Below are 15,040 nucleotides of genomic sequence, written 5' to 3'. Positions count from 1 at the left end.
TCTCTAATTTCTTGAGATCATGAGGAACTCTTTGGTTTAGAACTCTGTGTTTGAGTAGTGCTTCTTGTATGCCTGGTCTGCCTTTTGCGTGTGCTTCTCTGTGTGAGTGTGTCTGTGTCTCTGTGTGTGCACACTTCATGCATAATCCTTGTATGGGCTCCCTTCTGGGAAATGTGAGTCCAGAAAACAGCAGACTACCCAGTGATCAACAAGAGTTCTGGAGCCTGCAACTTTCACAGGTTGGTGGTCTTCGAACTCCCTGTGGCCAAATAGAGAATTTCCTTCACCCTAGTGGAACACATTCCCCATGATTTTTATCATGAGATCAGTCGGGTGTCTTCTTGTATAGCATAGACTGTGGCAATGTAGCAATTGTTGCTTCTTTTCTCCTTTGCCCTACCTCAGACCCTCTAGGCCAAGTGTCTGGGAATTAAACGCTAAAACGACTACATCTTTTTTCCTTCTCTGGGTACTGTTGGGAGATATGAGGTACCAACTTTAATGAGATAAGACAATCATATTTAATTGGATTGTTCTTAAGCCAATTAAGAGTACACGTGTAAGGATAATTAAAATGGAATTAAACATCCTTTGTGGCAAGAAATTTAGTTCATCTTCTCTGTCTTTGTTCCAAAATCATAAAACATATTTTTGCTTAGGTGGACATCTTTGAAATAGTTCTTCTTTTGACTTTGTCATAAAAGACTATGTGCCTCTCTGAAGCGTCTTTATTCTGATATTCTTAAACGTTTTGAACCATACTAAATAATAGCAGTGTAAGTTCCTATTTCTCACATTGCTCATGACATGTTTCAGAAGTAGAAAATAAAAAGTTTTACATTTTTCTCAGTTTTCTAACATTTCCTCCAGTCAGAGTCACTCTCAATAAATGACCTCAACTCTGTTGCATGAGAATATGTATGCCATTTAATAAGGATTAAGCAAAATATTTTTCATATATATGTATTTTTTAACATTTTTGCCTCTAGGTTTGGCCTTTGCCTCTGCTTCTGAGAAAAGAAGCTTCTTCCTAATTCTGGTGTAAGGTTTTTATTGTGAAATATTTCAAACATACAGAAAAATACACATGCTAGTAGAACAGACACCTACATACCCGACATCTCAACTCAACAAATATTAGATTTTTTGAATAGAAATAACTTGTAAAATTTTATGTATTTGTAAGATTGGCTAGTACAGTCTCTCTCATATTGTCCTGCTTCTCTTTCTTTTGTAATAAAGGTTATATTATTTTTATAAAGTCAATTGAAGAAGTTTTTTCTTTTTTTCTGAAATATGTATATAATGAAATAGGAAGTTCCAGAGACTAGATCAAGAAAGTAAGTCTCCTACCCCACATACAGTTTATCTTTAGAGCCGTTTATAATTTGTATAATTTGTGCTTTGTGTATATGTGGGAAAGAGGGCACAAATTCATTTTTTTAAAATATTTTACACATTTATCTCTTTTCAGGTTAAATTTGGAAATGTATAAAACTTAAAATAATTTGTCTTCAATGACATTGCAAAGAGTCATAATATTATGCTTTTTAAAATCTACTTTTAATTATAATTACATCTACCTTTAAATATGTACTCTATCAAGTATTGTGTCCTTACCTTTCATTCCTCTTCACATTTGTTTATACCATCTCAGGCCAGAGATGTCTTTTAAGAGCTTAATAAAAAATATTTTTTATTGTTGATGGTTTTCATTATTGTTTTCTGTTTAATGAATGTCTACTTTTTTCTTTTCATCTTTCCTTCCTTCTTTCTAATTATTCTTTAGTTCATTCATTAACTTCATTATTTTTACATGTAAACTTTTAATTTTGAATTTTTTCTACCCTCTAATATATGCAATTTACCTTTAAAATCAATTGAGTGGCATATGAAAAAATTTGGTACCATTAAAAATTCAAATACTTTATAATTTCGTTACAGTTTTTTTTTTCCTGTAATGTGTAAAGTACATACAAGTGTGTTTTTGAATGTCTAAACATATAATGGATGTGTGGGGTGTTAGATAATTGATACCTTTGTAATATGGTACTGTATTTAATTTCTTTTGGGGCAGAAAGATGAGGCTTTAGATTATTCTTCAGTATCTGTTGAGACTCACTGGACAGTTGTGTTATGTTTTGTTTTCTTGTTGCTTTTGAATGCTGGGGAAAAAACTCCTTTCTCTAATGGCTCAGTACAATACCCTGTGTTAAATTTGTTGGTTCAAGATTGATTATTGAGTTGTAAAAGTCCTCTGTGACCTTAAGACAATTTTTTTTTGATCCAATTTATCAGGTTTTGGTAATAATATGTTAAGACTTTCTGGTAACATTATGTGATGTTAATTTCTTTGTTATTACCTGAGTTTGACATGTTGAGGCTGTGCTATTTAAATGAATGTAGGTTCAAGGTCACTATATATTCGCAGTAAATTAATCCTTAAACACTTAAGGAATGATCTTTCTCATCCCTAATAATAGATTTTTTTACCTTTGTTTATCTGGTCTGATGTTAGTATTGCAGTATGGCTTTTTTGTTGTTTTGAATTTCTGATTAGTCGTTTTTAGTTTATTCGTTTTCTAATTATTATTCTTTCCATATAATTTTTATTTTAAGTGTATTTCTTCTAAGTAGCAAGTAAATGGATGTTGTTATTTTTAAAATCTAATGTGGAAATCCAGTTACCTTTATTGTGATTGTTTTGTGCTTAATTTTATTTAATTTTTTTCCTCCTTTTCTGCCTTCCATTTGATTGAGTTTTTCCATCTATCCATTTATTTGGAAATTGTAATTCTTTTTTTTCTTCCAATAGCTATGTACAGTTTTAACAAAATAAAGAACTAGTTCATATGACTGTTCCCAAAGCATATCAGAGTTTTATAGTGCTCTCATTTCAATTACATCCTACCATGTTGCATATAGTTATTGTGAAGTATTTTATTTCCACTTTGTTTGATTCCTCCATAAGTCATTAGTATTATTTTTTACAATGAATGTTTGTTTGGATTTACTCATGTCTATTATTAGTCTCTTTGCTTATCCTTGCCTCTGCAACCATTGAATTTCTTCTTTGATAAAATTTCTTTATTTGTTAAGAACGTACACTAGTGGTTATTTTAGCAAGATTCTCTAAGGGATAGAGTTTCGATTTAGGATACCAAAAACATTCTTATAATTGCCGTCATTGTCATTTTTTAGAGACATAAATGAAATTCTAAATTGACACTATTTCTCTTGCCCTTTTGAAAAGATTTAACTGTCTTCTTTATTGATTTATTGATAATATTTCTATTCATCTCATTGTAATTTCTTGGAGATAATCGAGTTTTTGTTAAAAGTAGTTTTAAGATATTCCTTTTATTATTATGTTTGGAGATTTCAACACTAGATGGAGGAATGGGTATTTATCTCTCTTGAGATTTGGTGTGTAGCTTTTATTTAAGAACTTTAATCATTATTTCAATTCTGAAAAATATTTAGCTTTTCAAATATTGCCTCTCTGCAATCTATTTTTTTTTAAATTCAGAACCTTCTATAAATATACATTTTGACTTCTTATTACATTCTTTGTATTTCTTCCCTATCACATTTTGATTCATCATTTTTACACTACCCTCTAATTATTTCCTTAAGTTTGTATCTTAATTACTCAACAATTTTTTTCTGCACTGAAACATTTTTAAATGTCTTAGTTACATTTGTATTTCTAGAAGTATTATTTGGTTCTCTTTAAAGTTTGACTGTTCTTTTATTATAGTATCCTATTTTTTCATAATTAAAAAAATTCACTCTTTTATCTTTAGTTATTTAAAACAAGGATTGGCAAACTGTTTCCGTCAAGGGCCAGTGAGTAAATACTGTAGGCTTTACAGGCCAGGTGATTTCTGTAACAACTCTTCAGCTCCACATTGTAGTGCAAAAGCAGACATACACAATATGTAAACGACTGGACATGATGTTGTTCTAGTAAAACTTTATTTGGTGAAACAAGCATTGGACCAGATATAAATCATGAGCCATAATTTCCTGACCTCTGATTTAAAACATACTCTTTATAATCACATTCAAGTAGTTATCATAGCTCAAGTAATGGAATGGTAATTCTTCTGTCTGTGTTTGATGCCTCAGTTGATTGTCCCTTATGGTATGTTACTTTCTTGTGTGTCATGATTTTGAGATGTGAACTCTACATTCAGCTTTCTGTTGGAGGTCAGTGTGCCTTGAGTTGTGGAATTATCCTGCAGAGCATATTTGCATTTCAGACATAGTGGCTAATTTATTTTCATTTTTTACTTTTTGAGAGTTTCACTCTGTCATTGAGGCTGAGTGCAGTAGCACAATCATGGCTCACTGCACTCCTACCTCCTGGGCTTAAGCGATCCTCCCACCTCAGATTCTGGGTTAGCTGGGAACACAGGTGCATGCCACTACACCTAGCTAATTTTTAAAAAATATTTTGTGGAGATGTGGTCTCACCATTTTGCCCAAACAGGACTTAAACTCCTGAGCTCAGGCAAGACTTCTGCCTCAGTCTCCCAAAGTGATGGGATTATAAGCTTGAGCCACTGCACCCAATCTAATTTTTTTTTTAATAATGCTTTTTAAATTATCACCTGTGGAAATGCCTTAAATGGGAACCTTCTGAAATAATCCAGTGCTTAGTGCATTGCCTGACACATAAGGAACACACAGCTATTTTTGCTATAATTATCCCTATTAAAATTAACAGTACTGTTGTTTCTGTTATCACTAATCCTAGGTCTTATAGAACTTACATGAATGGTAGTTATTACTGTTCATGCATTTGGAGTTTTTGAAAACTCTGATTAACTGGAAGCTCACAACTAATTTTTTTTTTTATTGGAACCTGGTGCTACTTTGAGCTACAAATATAGAAGATATTGAGTGAAGTATACATTATGAAAACTAAAGATAACTGAAGCCAGACAGAAACATAATGGAAGAAGCTTTGGGAATTTCTCTTCTGAAATACCATTTGTAAAAGGGATAGAAAAAAACATATAATTGAATATACATGTTCACTAGATATACATGGCTGTGTTTGTGTGTACGTACATACACATTTCCCTCTACCTGTAGTAAATTCATGCCTCTTGCTTGTTCATCACAGGGCACTTGAAATGGACCAAAGCTGAGGACATTGACATAGAAACCCCAGGATCTATTCTTGTCAACACTAACTTGAGGGCATTAATAAATAAACATACGTTTGCTTCTTTACCTCAGCATTTTCAACAATACCTCCTGCTTTTGCTCCCAGAAGTGGATAGGCAGGTAAGTAGAAGTTTTAGACATTTGATATCAGCCACTAGTTACATTATGATGAAGAGGCAGGGCTGTTATCAAAGATGACTTATATACAGATATAGTATATTTCTGTAATTTATGTGTATCTATTTATTGCTGTCATTAGCTTATTTAATCCGCTAAAACAGAACCATTTTTATTCTTAATAGTGAGCCAGTTCACATTTTAAAATACGGTACATTGTGGTAGAGTGAAAACTACAAACTTACATTGGAAAGGGAAAACAAAGAAATCAAGCATTCCATTATCAAATAAATCTTTAGAGTAGCTGCTCCTTTGCCCAGAGGGAATATTGAAATGCAGCAATAAAAAGCCAAGGTTTCTAAGAAATTATGTAAATGTTTTCATCCTCAACTATTTCCAAAAGGCATTTAAAATTTATGTTTGCAATTGCTCTCTGAGAGTCTATCAGTATGAATATGATTGCCTATAAATAATCACCTTTTACCATTTTTAAAATATATCTGGAAATGCTTTAAGTGTATTTTTATATTTTTGAAAAGCTTCTAAAATAAGGAAATACAAATATAGATGCATAATAGCAGGCATCAATCATCTTTTAAGGCTGTTTGCTTAGGAAGGAAAAGGAAAAAAATTTCATCACATAAAGTTTTATTAAATTTCACAGAATTTATTAACTGCTGTCTATGAAACATTCCCTTATGATTCTTATATCAGTAAATTCTGAAACTGTGTGTCATTTTCAATTGATGGACTTAATGCATGTATATTTATGAATTTGTGTCTTGAGATGATAGGTACATCCATGAATTGAAGTGGACAAAATTTATTCAATATTTCCATATTACTTTGAATAAGTTTTCTTAGCTTTTTATTTGATTCTGTTTTCTACTGACTTACCCATCTTCTTTCATACATATTTAAATATGATAAGCAACATATATGTATCTCTTTGGTGGTGATTATTGTTCATATTTTGAAAGAGATTATTTTGATTTTGGGTACATTTTCATTTCAATAGGAGTTTTTTTCTCTTTCAACAACATTTACTTAATATCTACCCTGAATATGATATGTTCTGGGTGCTTTGGAGTAATAGCAAGACAGTAAATGCTTATTGAATGAGTGATTAAATGCAGTGTAGTTGGATACGTAAACTGTGTTTGTAAATAACCAAAATATGAGTTAGAAACAGGTAAGCTTGAGGGGAAAAGTACAAAGTATATTGCACTTTTATATGCAGAAGGGAAATATCAGAGTCAAATTTAAAATTCTTGAATTGGGCCTTGAGATACAGAGGTAGAATCTGAATTAAATGAATGGAAAAGTGCCAAGTGAGAGTCCAAGGGTACAAAATCAAAAGCTAATTTGGTGGAAGTCTGGATTGTAGGAAGAATGTTGCAAATGATTTTGGGACGACAGATTGGAAGTTGACTTTGGAATATTGCTTGAATATGAAGCTGAGGAGTCTGAATGGTGTTCTCCCTGCATCTGTAATACAAAGCCATTGAGGGATTTTGAATGGAGCTATGATACAATAAGACCATTACTTTTTAAGGAAATTATTCTGACAGTACTGAAAGAGAATGACAGGCATGGGAAACATGAAAGTAGAAAGAATAGTTTTAAAGGAATTTTAGTTGTTCCCAAAAGGCATAATGAGGGTTTGATTTTGGAGGATTGAGTTGAAATTAAAGAGGAGGAGAAAAATGCAGCTGTCTTCATCCTTATCCTCATTCTCCTTCACCACCTCGTTCTCCAGTAGTCATAATTTTACATTTTGTCAAATAACACTTGAAGCAGGTATAGGAAGGAGCCACTGATGACTCCTCAGTTACAAGTTTGTGTGACTTAGAATTTAGGGGTTAGAAACTTTTGGGGGAGAGATCTGATTTATTAGCTTATACAACAACGTCCTCCACTTCAACACAGGTGTAGTTTACAAATCTGTCCCCAGCTTCAGAAATAAGGTTTGGCGTCTACAGCTATGTTAGTCCATTTGCATTGCTATAAGAATGCCTGAGGCTGGGTAATTTAAAAAGAAAAAAGATTTATTTGGCTCATGGTTTTGCAGGCTATACACAAAGCATACTGTTGGCATCTGCTTCTGATGAGGACCTCAGGAAGCTTATACTCATGGTGGAAGGTGAAGTCATGTCATATGGCAGGGGGAGGGAGCAAGAGAGAGAGGAAGGAAGTGCCAGACTCTTGTAAACAACCAGATCTCTCTTGAACTCACAGAGGGAGAACTCACTTACTGCTATGAGGACAGCACCAAGACATTCATGAGAGATCTGCCCCCAGGAGCCAAACACCTCCCACTAGGCCCACCCCCAGTATTGGAGGTCACATTTCAACATGAGGTTTGGAGGGGACACAACCCCCAAAACATACCAAAAGTGTACTCAATACATATTTTTGTAATGAAAAAATAACAGATTGTCCTAGTTTTAGTAAAATATTGGTGACCAGAGTCTAAGCCCAATATTTTCTTCAACCTCTAGCAGTTTGTGTTACTCAGTTTTTTCTAGTCGCTGTGAGAAATATAATTGAATAAGGCACGATGCTCGTCCTTGAATAACACTTAGTCCATTGAGAAACTTTTTTTATTCAAAAAATATTTACTGAGCATATATTGTGTGCTGTATGCAGGAATGGATCTTGTGGAGGATACAAGAATAAATCTTGTGGAAGAATAACAGAAGGGAGAAAAACAGCTTCATATGGAAATGTAATACTCTGCTCACTACTAGAAAAGAAGTTTAATAAATGGATAAATGTTTTACCAAGTTTAGTATAAAACCAGTTAGAATCATATAAATGTCATAAGAGAAGTATAAAGGAAGTCTTTCGAAGATGTAGAGGATGAAGAAGTTTAATCTGAATGTAGTATTGGAGAAGATTTTTATAGTAGAGAGGATGCTTAAGTTGAACCTTAAAGGACTGGTGGGTGTTTCTTAAGTAGAGCCAAAGAAAAGTGAATTTTACAAAGGAAAGGCCTGCTATTTACAAAGACATATTGCTTGTGTGTTCCAGAAGATTTGGTGTCTCCGTATGACTGGAGCCACCTAAAGGAGAAAGTGGGGGGCTATTCTGCTGAAGGGGAATATGGTCTACAACCTTGATGGCCTGATTGTAGGCTAAACTCTTTGAACTTTTTCTGACACCAGTAGGTACCATCAAAAACTTGTCAAATGGGAAATGACATACAAGAAATAGTTTAAACATGTATTCTCATGCCTGGGCATAGGAGAAGGGAAGAGAATCCAAAGGATGCATAAAATACAGTCCTTATTTTCTTTCTTGGGAGCAAGCATCTCTGTGAATGATGGATTGGACAGCAGAAAGATAAGACGCAGAGAGGCTGGTTAGGAGACAGTTGCAGTAGTTGAGGTATGAGATAAATGTTTGACCTTGGTATTGGAGTTGGAAATGGAAGGAATGAATTCCAGACATATTTTCTACCAGGATGAATAGGAATAAATGACAGCTATAAAATGGGATTGTTAAAGATCTAGAAGGCAACTACAGATTTTTTCTAGAGTGACTTAAGGAAGAGAAGCTCTGTGGGCCTGTCAGCATTTTATAGCAAGAAATTCAGAGCTAGTATGCTTTCTTTCTGTCAAAGGTGGGCTCAACCTTCTTTTCTAGCAGAAAGGGATAGGTGATTTGGTGCAACAAACTAGCAAAACTGCTGCTGTTTTAGTCTAGCTTATTGCAAATGTCCAGACGAAGATGAACACCGTTATTTCGTGGCCATAATGAGTGGAGATGGCATGGGAATGGGAATTTGATTACATAGATTTATTAGAGCCAGTGGAAGGTCCTACAATTATGTGAAATACCTAAAATTTCAATTATGTCTTCACATAGTTTACAAAATCTGAAACTCCTCGGTTTCTTGTTTTCCTCCTTTGACTACCCCAAGTTTCTACTGTTTTCTAGTATGAAGTAGTCCTAAAAGGACCTCCTACTCTGGACTCGTGTGAAACGGGTTCATTCCAGTATTACATCCTCAAAATATGGGAACTGAGTTTCACATTTGTCTTGACAATGCCGGCTGTCAAGGCAGTCTTTCTGGGTGTTTTGTTTTCCTATATTTGTACTTCTCATTCTGTTTTGTAAAGTTCTGATTATCTTAGATTATATTTTAAATTTACCCCAGTTTTATCACATTGCTGTATCTAGTTTTATACTTAAGTTTATTCTTCATACATTATACTGCAAGTAAAAGGAAAGTCCAACTCAAAGATTTGTAAGTCATAAAAGGACATTTGTTGACTCAGTTAATTAGAAGATGGAAGTTTGAGTGGGCTTCTTGTTGTTGGTCCTAGGTCTCCGTTATTATTGAAGGTCCATTTAATTATTTAAATAAATACTTCATAAAATCTTCTGCCTTGCTGATATTTTCTAAACCCGAATCTCTTTGTGTAGGATGGCTGTCTGAATCAAGATGTGAGCACTTGCCTCAGTGCATGGGGAGAATACTAGTATTTCAAGCAAAAGACCTAAGAGTCACACTAGTGGTACCATTTAGATCACATGATCATTTCTTAAACAATGACTGTAGCCAAGGGAATGGAATATACAAATTGGCCTAAACCAAATATGCCTGTCCTTGGAGCTTAGAGAGTGTGTTCATCATCTCCTGAAGTAAAATGGTGCACTTAAGGTAGAGGTCAGAGATACTGTAAAAATCTGTTTTTTACAAGTTTTACCAGGGGATATACAGGTTGGGGTAGATGCTTGGTAGGCAATTAACAGCGCCTGTTGAAGAGGAGTCGAAATTAAGTTTTATTTTTGACATGTTGGATTGAAATGCTTCCACTATTTGAAATGTCCAGAAAGTCATTATGTATGCAGGTTTTAAGACAGTAGAAGATGGAGTTAATGATAATATATTCATAGATTATTGTGTCTGCTATGGGATTTGATGAGATTGGGAGATAGCATAGTCATCACAGAGAAGTACATGTATTTGTGGAGAATGTGGATAAGAAAGAGGATGGGAAAGAGCCAGAGAATAGATAGAAAATAACAAATCCATGAGAGATCATCAATGTGTCAGTCATATACAAGCAATAGTGTCAAATGTACAAAGGAAAGTCACTGGAGAATAAGTGAGATATCTTTCATTTGTCCCTTCACACCCACACTTCAGTCTTTGTGCTGCTTTTCTCCAGAAGGCTGGCCTGTGTGTGGACTACTGCATCAGAAGGGCCTGTGCCCTCCATCATCTTTTTTTAAAAAATGTTGAAATAATCACAAACTTTTAGAAAATGTGAAGGCGTTTGAGAATAAGTTTATTTATTATTTATTTGAGAATAAGTCTGCAGCCAGATGATCCAGTGTCACTTTCTCTCCCAATATATGATGACTTGAAAAGTGTATTTTCTTTTTTTTTCTGACAGAGTCTTACCCTTACACCCAGGTGTGCAGTGGCATGATCTCAGCTCACTGCAACGTCCGCCTCCCGAGTTCAAGCCATTCTCCTTCCTTAGCCTCCCGCGTAGCTAGGACTATGGCTGCCTGCCCCCACACCTGGCTAATTTTTTGTATTTTTAGTAGAGGTGGGATTTTGCCATGTTGGCCGAACTGGTTTTGGACTCCTGACCTCAGGTGATCCACCCGCCTTGGCCTCCCGGAGTTCTGGGATTACAGGCATTAGCCACACAGCACTCGGCCGAAAGGTGTATTTTCTATAAACAAGGACATGTTGTCTTACATAAGCACAGTGTAACCAGTGAAAATCAGGAGATTAACAGTGATGATTATCATGTAAGAATCTATCCAAATTTAGCCAGTTGTCCCAGTAGTGTCACGTTTAACAACAGCATCCAGTCCTAAATCTGTCACTGCATTGAGTTGTTATGTCTCTGTAGTTTCCTTCATTTGGATGAGTTCTTTAGTCATTCCATGATATTCATGACCTTGACACTTTTGAACGTTATAAACCAATTTGAGTTTGCATAATGTCTCCTACTCAGATTCAGATTATGTACCTTTGGGAGAAATAAAATAAATTATGTTGCGTTCTTCTTGCGTCCTGTTAGGTGGCACACAACTTTGATCTGACTCAATACTGATGCTGTTGACTTGATCATTGTATTAAAGTGTATTTGCCAAGCTTTTCCAGTGTAAACTTGCTCCTTTCCCTTTTGTAATTAAATAGCATTTTGTGAGGAAGTTCTTTTAAACTGTGTAAATATCCTGTTCCTCTTCAAACTTTCAGTGTATTCATATACAAACACACACAGACACACACACGTGTGTGTGCATCTCTATGTATGCCTTCATTATTTCCTTTTTTCACTAGGCTATTATGCTTAAATTGTCCCACATTTGGTTCACAAGAGCCCATTAAAGCTGGCTGCTGTGCACTCTGACATGTCTCCATTATTATTTATTTATTTATATATTTTTTAAAGAGATAGGGTCTCACTATCTTGCCAAGGGTTGTCTTAAACTCCTGTCCTCAAGTGGTCCCCCCAACTTCACCTCCCAAAGCGCTGGGATTACAGGTGTAAGCCACCATGCCCAACCTCAGTCATTCTTTGATCACTTCCTTATTTTGAAGCATGTTAAAGTCTTCTGATCGTATAGCATACTTTCTCTGCCCCAGTCCAGGAATGAACCCTTTCTTCAAGAAGCCGTGGTTCCCATTAGTGGAGAATGTCATGAAAGGTGTGCTCTTTTTTGTTAAGGGTGTTGCTGCTCCTAGATCTAAGAGAGATCTCAGAAAAGTATACTAATGTATATGTATGCATACCCATGTACATGCACCTGTGTATGTGTGAATGCTTCCTTAACTTCTCTGTCTTGGAGACAAGGAACATCATGTAGAAGAAGTGTGTGAGCCTATTGACATAATATATAAACATAACACAATTTATATCTACAAGATATCTCTATCTTGTAATCCTGAGTTCACTGATACCTCCAATCCTAATCTAATAACCCCAATCCTAATCTAATACCCCATGTTCCATTCTAGTTTCCTCTCTTTCCATAGATGTCTCTAACTTCTCTGACAGTGAGAAACCAGCTTATCTTACTCTTAATATATCTAGATATTTGATTATTGCCTTGTAGGTAGCCAGTCTTCCATTTTTGGCTACCATACCGCCCCCATGTGGATGGTCTTCTCATTGCACACAGGCTGTGACTCGATGACAGGCCACCCACCTTGCTTGGACATTTTCTTCTTCCTGTTAGACTTCTGACACTGCACATCAGGCTACTCCTCAGTGCAGGTTCCCTCCTCACCGTGGTTGGACTCTAAAACTCCTCTCCAGGCCACCTCTCCATGCTACCTCACCCCACTTTGTTCTGTGATCCCCTCCTGGACTGTCATGATCATGGCTGCATCCCTCTCCCCTTCTCTAAACTCTTACAGTGCTTTAAGCATCATACCTAAATGTTCAGAAGAGGGAAGAGAAGGCTGTCTGGATTCTAATTCGGTTCAGCTATTGGGAATTCACAGCAATGGATTGAATAGAGAAAGAAAGGTGAGATTGAGCATCATATCTTTCCTGCAATGACAGCATAGGCTTCATTCATTGGCTAGCTCCTACCAGGATGTCCTCTCCATACAGTTCTCTCTCTGCCCATGGTCTGATAAGCTCTGCCTCCCCTCACAATTCATGTCAAACACTAACTCCCATTATTAGTTCTAGTTAACTGCACTGTCCTCTGGTGTTGCAGCCCCTGGGCCATACCTTTTTAAGTCATCACTTTACTCTCCTCAAATGATCCTAACTTGAAGGAGCTGTTTGTGCCTGCCGGGACTCTTGACTAGCAGACCTTGTGAGGAAGTTGAGTAATAGAAGTGTAAGAAAATTATACTGGTTTGGGGTAGGAATGGGATGTATATTTCATTTCATTTATTCAACCAAAGCATATTTAATGCCTACAGTTCACCAGACACTGCTAGCTCTGATGATGTAACTGCTAATAAGTTACAGTTCCTGTCCTGAAAGAGAGAATTATTCTAGAGGGGAGAAAGAGATGTAAAAGCCTATAATTACACAACAGTGCTCTGATTGTAGTATATGTATCATGCTATGGGAACATAGAGGAGATAATTACATTGTCCGTAAGGTGGCCGGGCGCGGTGGCTCACGCCTGTAATCCCAGCACTTTGGGAGGCCAAGGCGGACGGATCAAGAGGTCAGGAAATCGAGACCATCCTGGCTAACACAGTGAAACCCCGTCTCTGCTAAAAATACAAAAAATTAGCAGGGCCTGGTGGCGGGCGCCTGTAGTCCCAGCTGCTACTCAGGAGGCTGAGGCAGGAGAATGGCGTGAACCCGGGAGGCGGAGCTTGCAGTGAGCCGAGACCATGCCACTGCACTCCAGCCTGGGCGACAGAGCGAGACTCCTCTCAAAAAAAAAAAAAAAAAAAGATTTAGAGAAGGCTTGAAAGGGGAGGTGTCATTTGGGCTGGGTCTGGAAAGATACAGGAAGGTTATCAGGTAAAGAAATGTGGAGGGTTTCCAGTAGAGGATATGTGCCAGTAATGATGATTAGGTATAATGCTGGGTCTTCTGCATATATTATCAGTAGTTCTTACCATAATGCTCTAAACAGTATTATCAACCCCACTTTCTATATGTAGAAGCTGGGGGTTGGGGAGGAAAAAGGTCTAACCCAACTTTCTCCAAGTAAAACCATGGGAGTGAGAATGGAAACACAGGTTTGTCCAACTCCAAGCTCATCCTTTTTCTCCATATGATGTTGCTTGTCCCCACGATGCAAAGGCAGAAAAGTACATTTTGTCTGTCAACACATAATTTGAAATGGCTGGGATATAATGTGAGTAAATTGAGGCTACAAAGGTAAGTTAGAACAAGCATTTTTTTAAAAAGGCTTCAAATGTCAGTAAGCTATGTAGGACATACCAGGATTTTACATTGGTGCATGGCATACATATATTTATGTTTTTAAAAAAGAGCTGTGATAAGGGACTGAAGCGTAGAGCAGAGGAGGAGGAGTCCCAGACTCCCCACCTTGCTCTGGGGGTTAGCCATACCCTCCTTCCTCTTCCTCAAACCCAAGCCTTTTCTGTGTCTTAGCTTCTGTGCTTCCTAATAGCTCTGCAGGAATGCTTTCCTGACAGGGATGCTTTTGGCAAGACCAGCACCTTCTCATCCCCCAGAAGCTTTTCACGAAAAGCTTTTCTTGCCTCCCCTCCCACCTAAAACACCTTCTTTAGTTGTTTCTTGACTTATTTTTCTGTTTGTTTCCTTCCTGGCACACCCTATAGTCTCTAATTAACTTGTTCATGTGTTTGTTTCCTCATTGGAATAATGGCCTCAGGACAGTCCTTTGTTTCTCCTCCTCATTTTGCCTAGCACATAGTAGGTGCTCAGAAAAGGTTTCCCGAAGTGATGATCGAGTGAATATAGACTGAGAAATTACTTAGCAAGCTAATTTAACTTGTCTAATAAATGTAAGAACCTTAGCCACAGATATTATAGAATGAAAAATGACTGTGTATCAGTCTACTCACACTGCCATTACAAAATTCTACAGCCCCAGTGGCTTACAACAGAAGTTTATTTTCTCACAGTTCTTGAGGCTTGAAGTTTAAGATAAAGGTGCCAGTATGGTGGGATTCTCCTGAGGCCTCTCTACTTGGCCTCTTGGCCTAGGGCCTTGCTGTTATGACCTCATTTAACCTTAATTACCTCTTACCTCCAAAGAAAATCATGTTGAGGTTAAGGCTTCAATATGTGAATTTTGTGGA

The 15,040-nt window shown here is 36.5% G+C and overlaps 1 protein-coding gene across 1 annotated transcript in view; it reads left to right on the top strand.

Annotated features, from left to right (window-relative positions):
• The window catches only part of ASXL3 (ASXL transcriptional regulator 3), a 141,372-nt gene that overhangs the window by 71,554 nt on the left and 54,778 nt on the right, over window positions 1–15,040 (top strand). Inside the window, exon 7 of the mRNA XM_031934556.1 lies at window positions 5,135–5,298. Within this exon, the coding sequence (XP_031790416.1) occupies window positions 5,135–5,298 (164 nt within the window). The remainder of the gene's footprint in view (window positions 1–5,134; window positions 5,299–15,040) is intronic.

Source organism: Piliocolobus tephrosceles, chromosome 18 (assembly GCF_002776525.5).
Source record: "Piliocolobus tephrosceles isolate RC106 chromosome 18, ASM277652v3, whole genome shotgun sequence".
Taxonomy (NCBI): domain Eukaryota; kingdom Metazoa; phylum Chordata; class Mammalia; order Primates; family Cercopithecidae; genus Piliocolobus; species Piliocolobus tephrosceles.
Note: the sequence above shows the minus strand (reverse complement) of the source record. Positions and strands in the feature narration are given on the sequence as shown.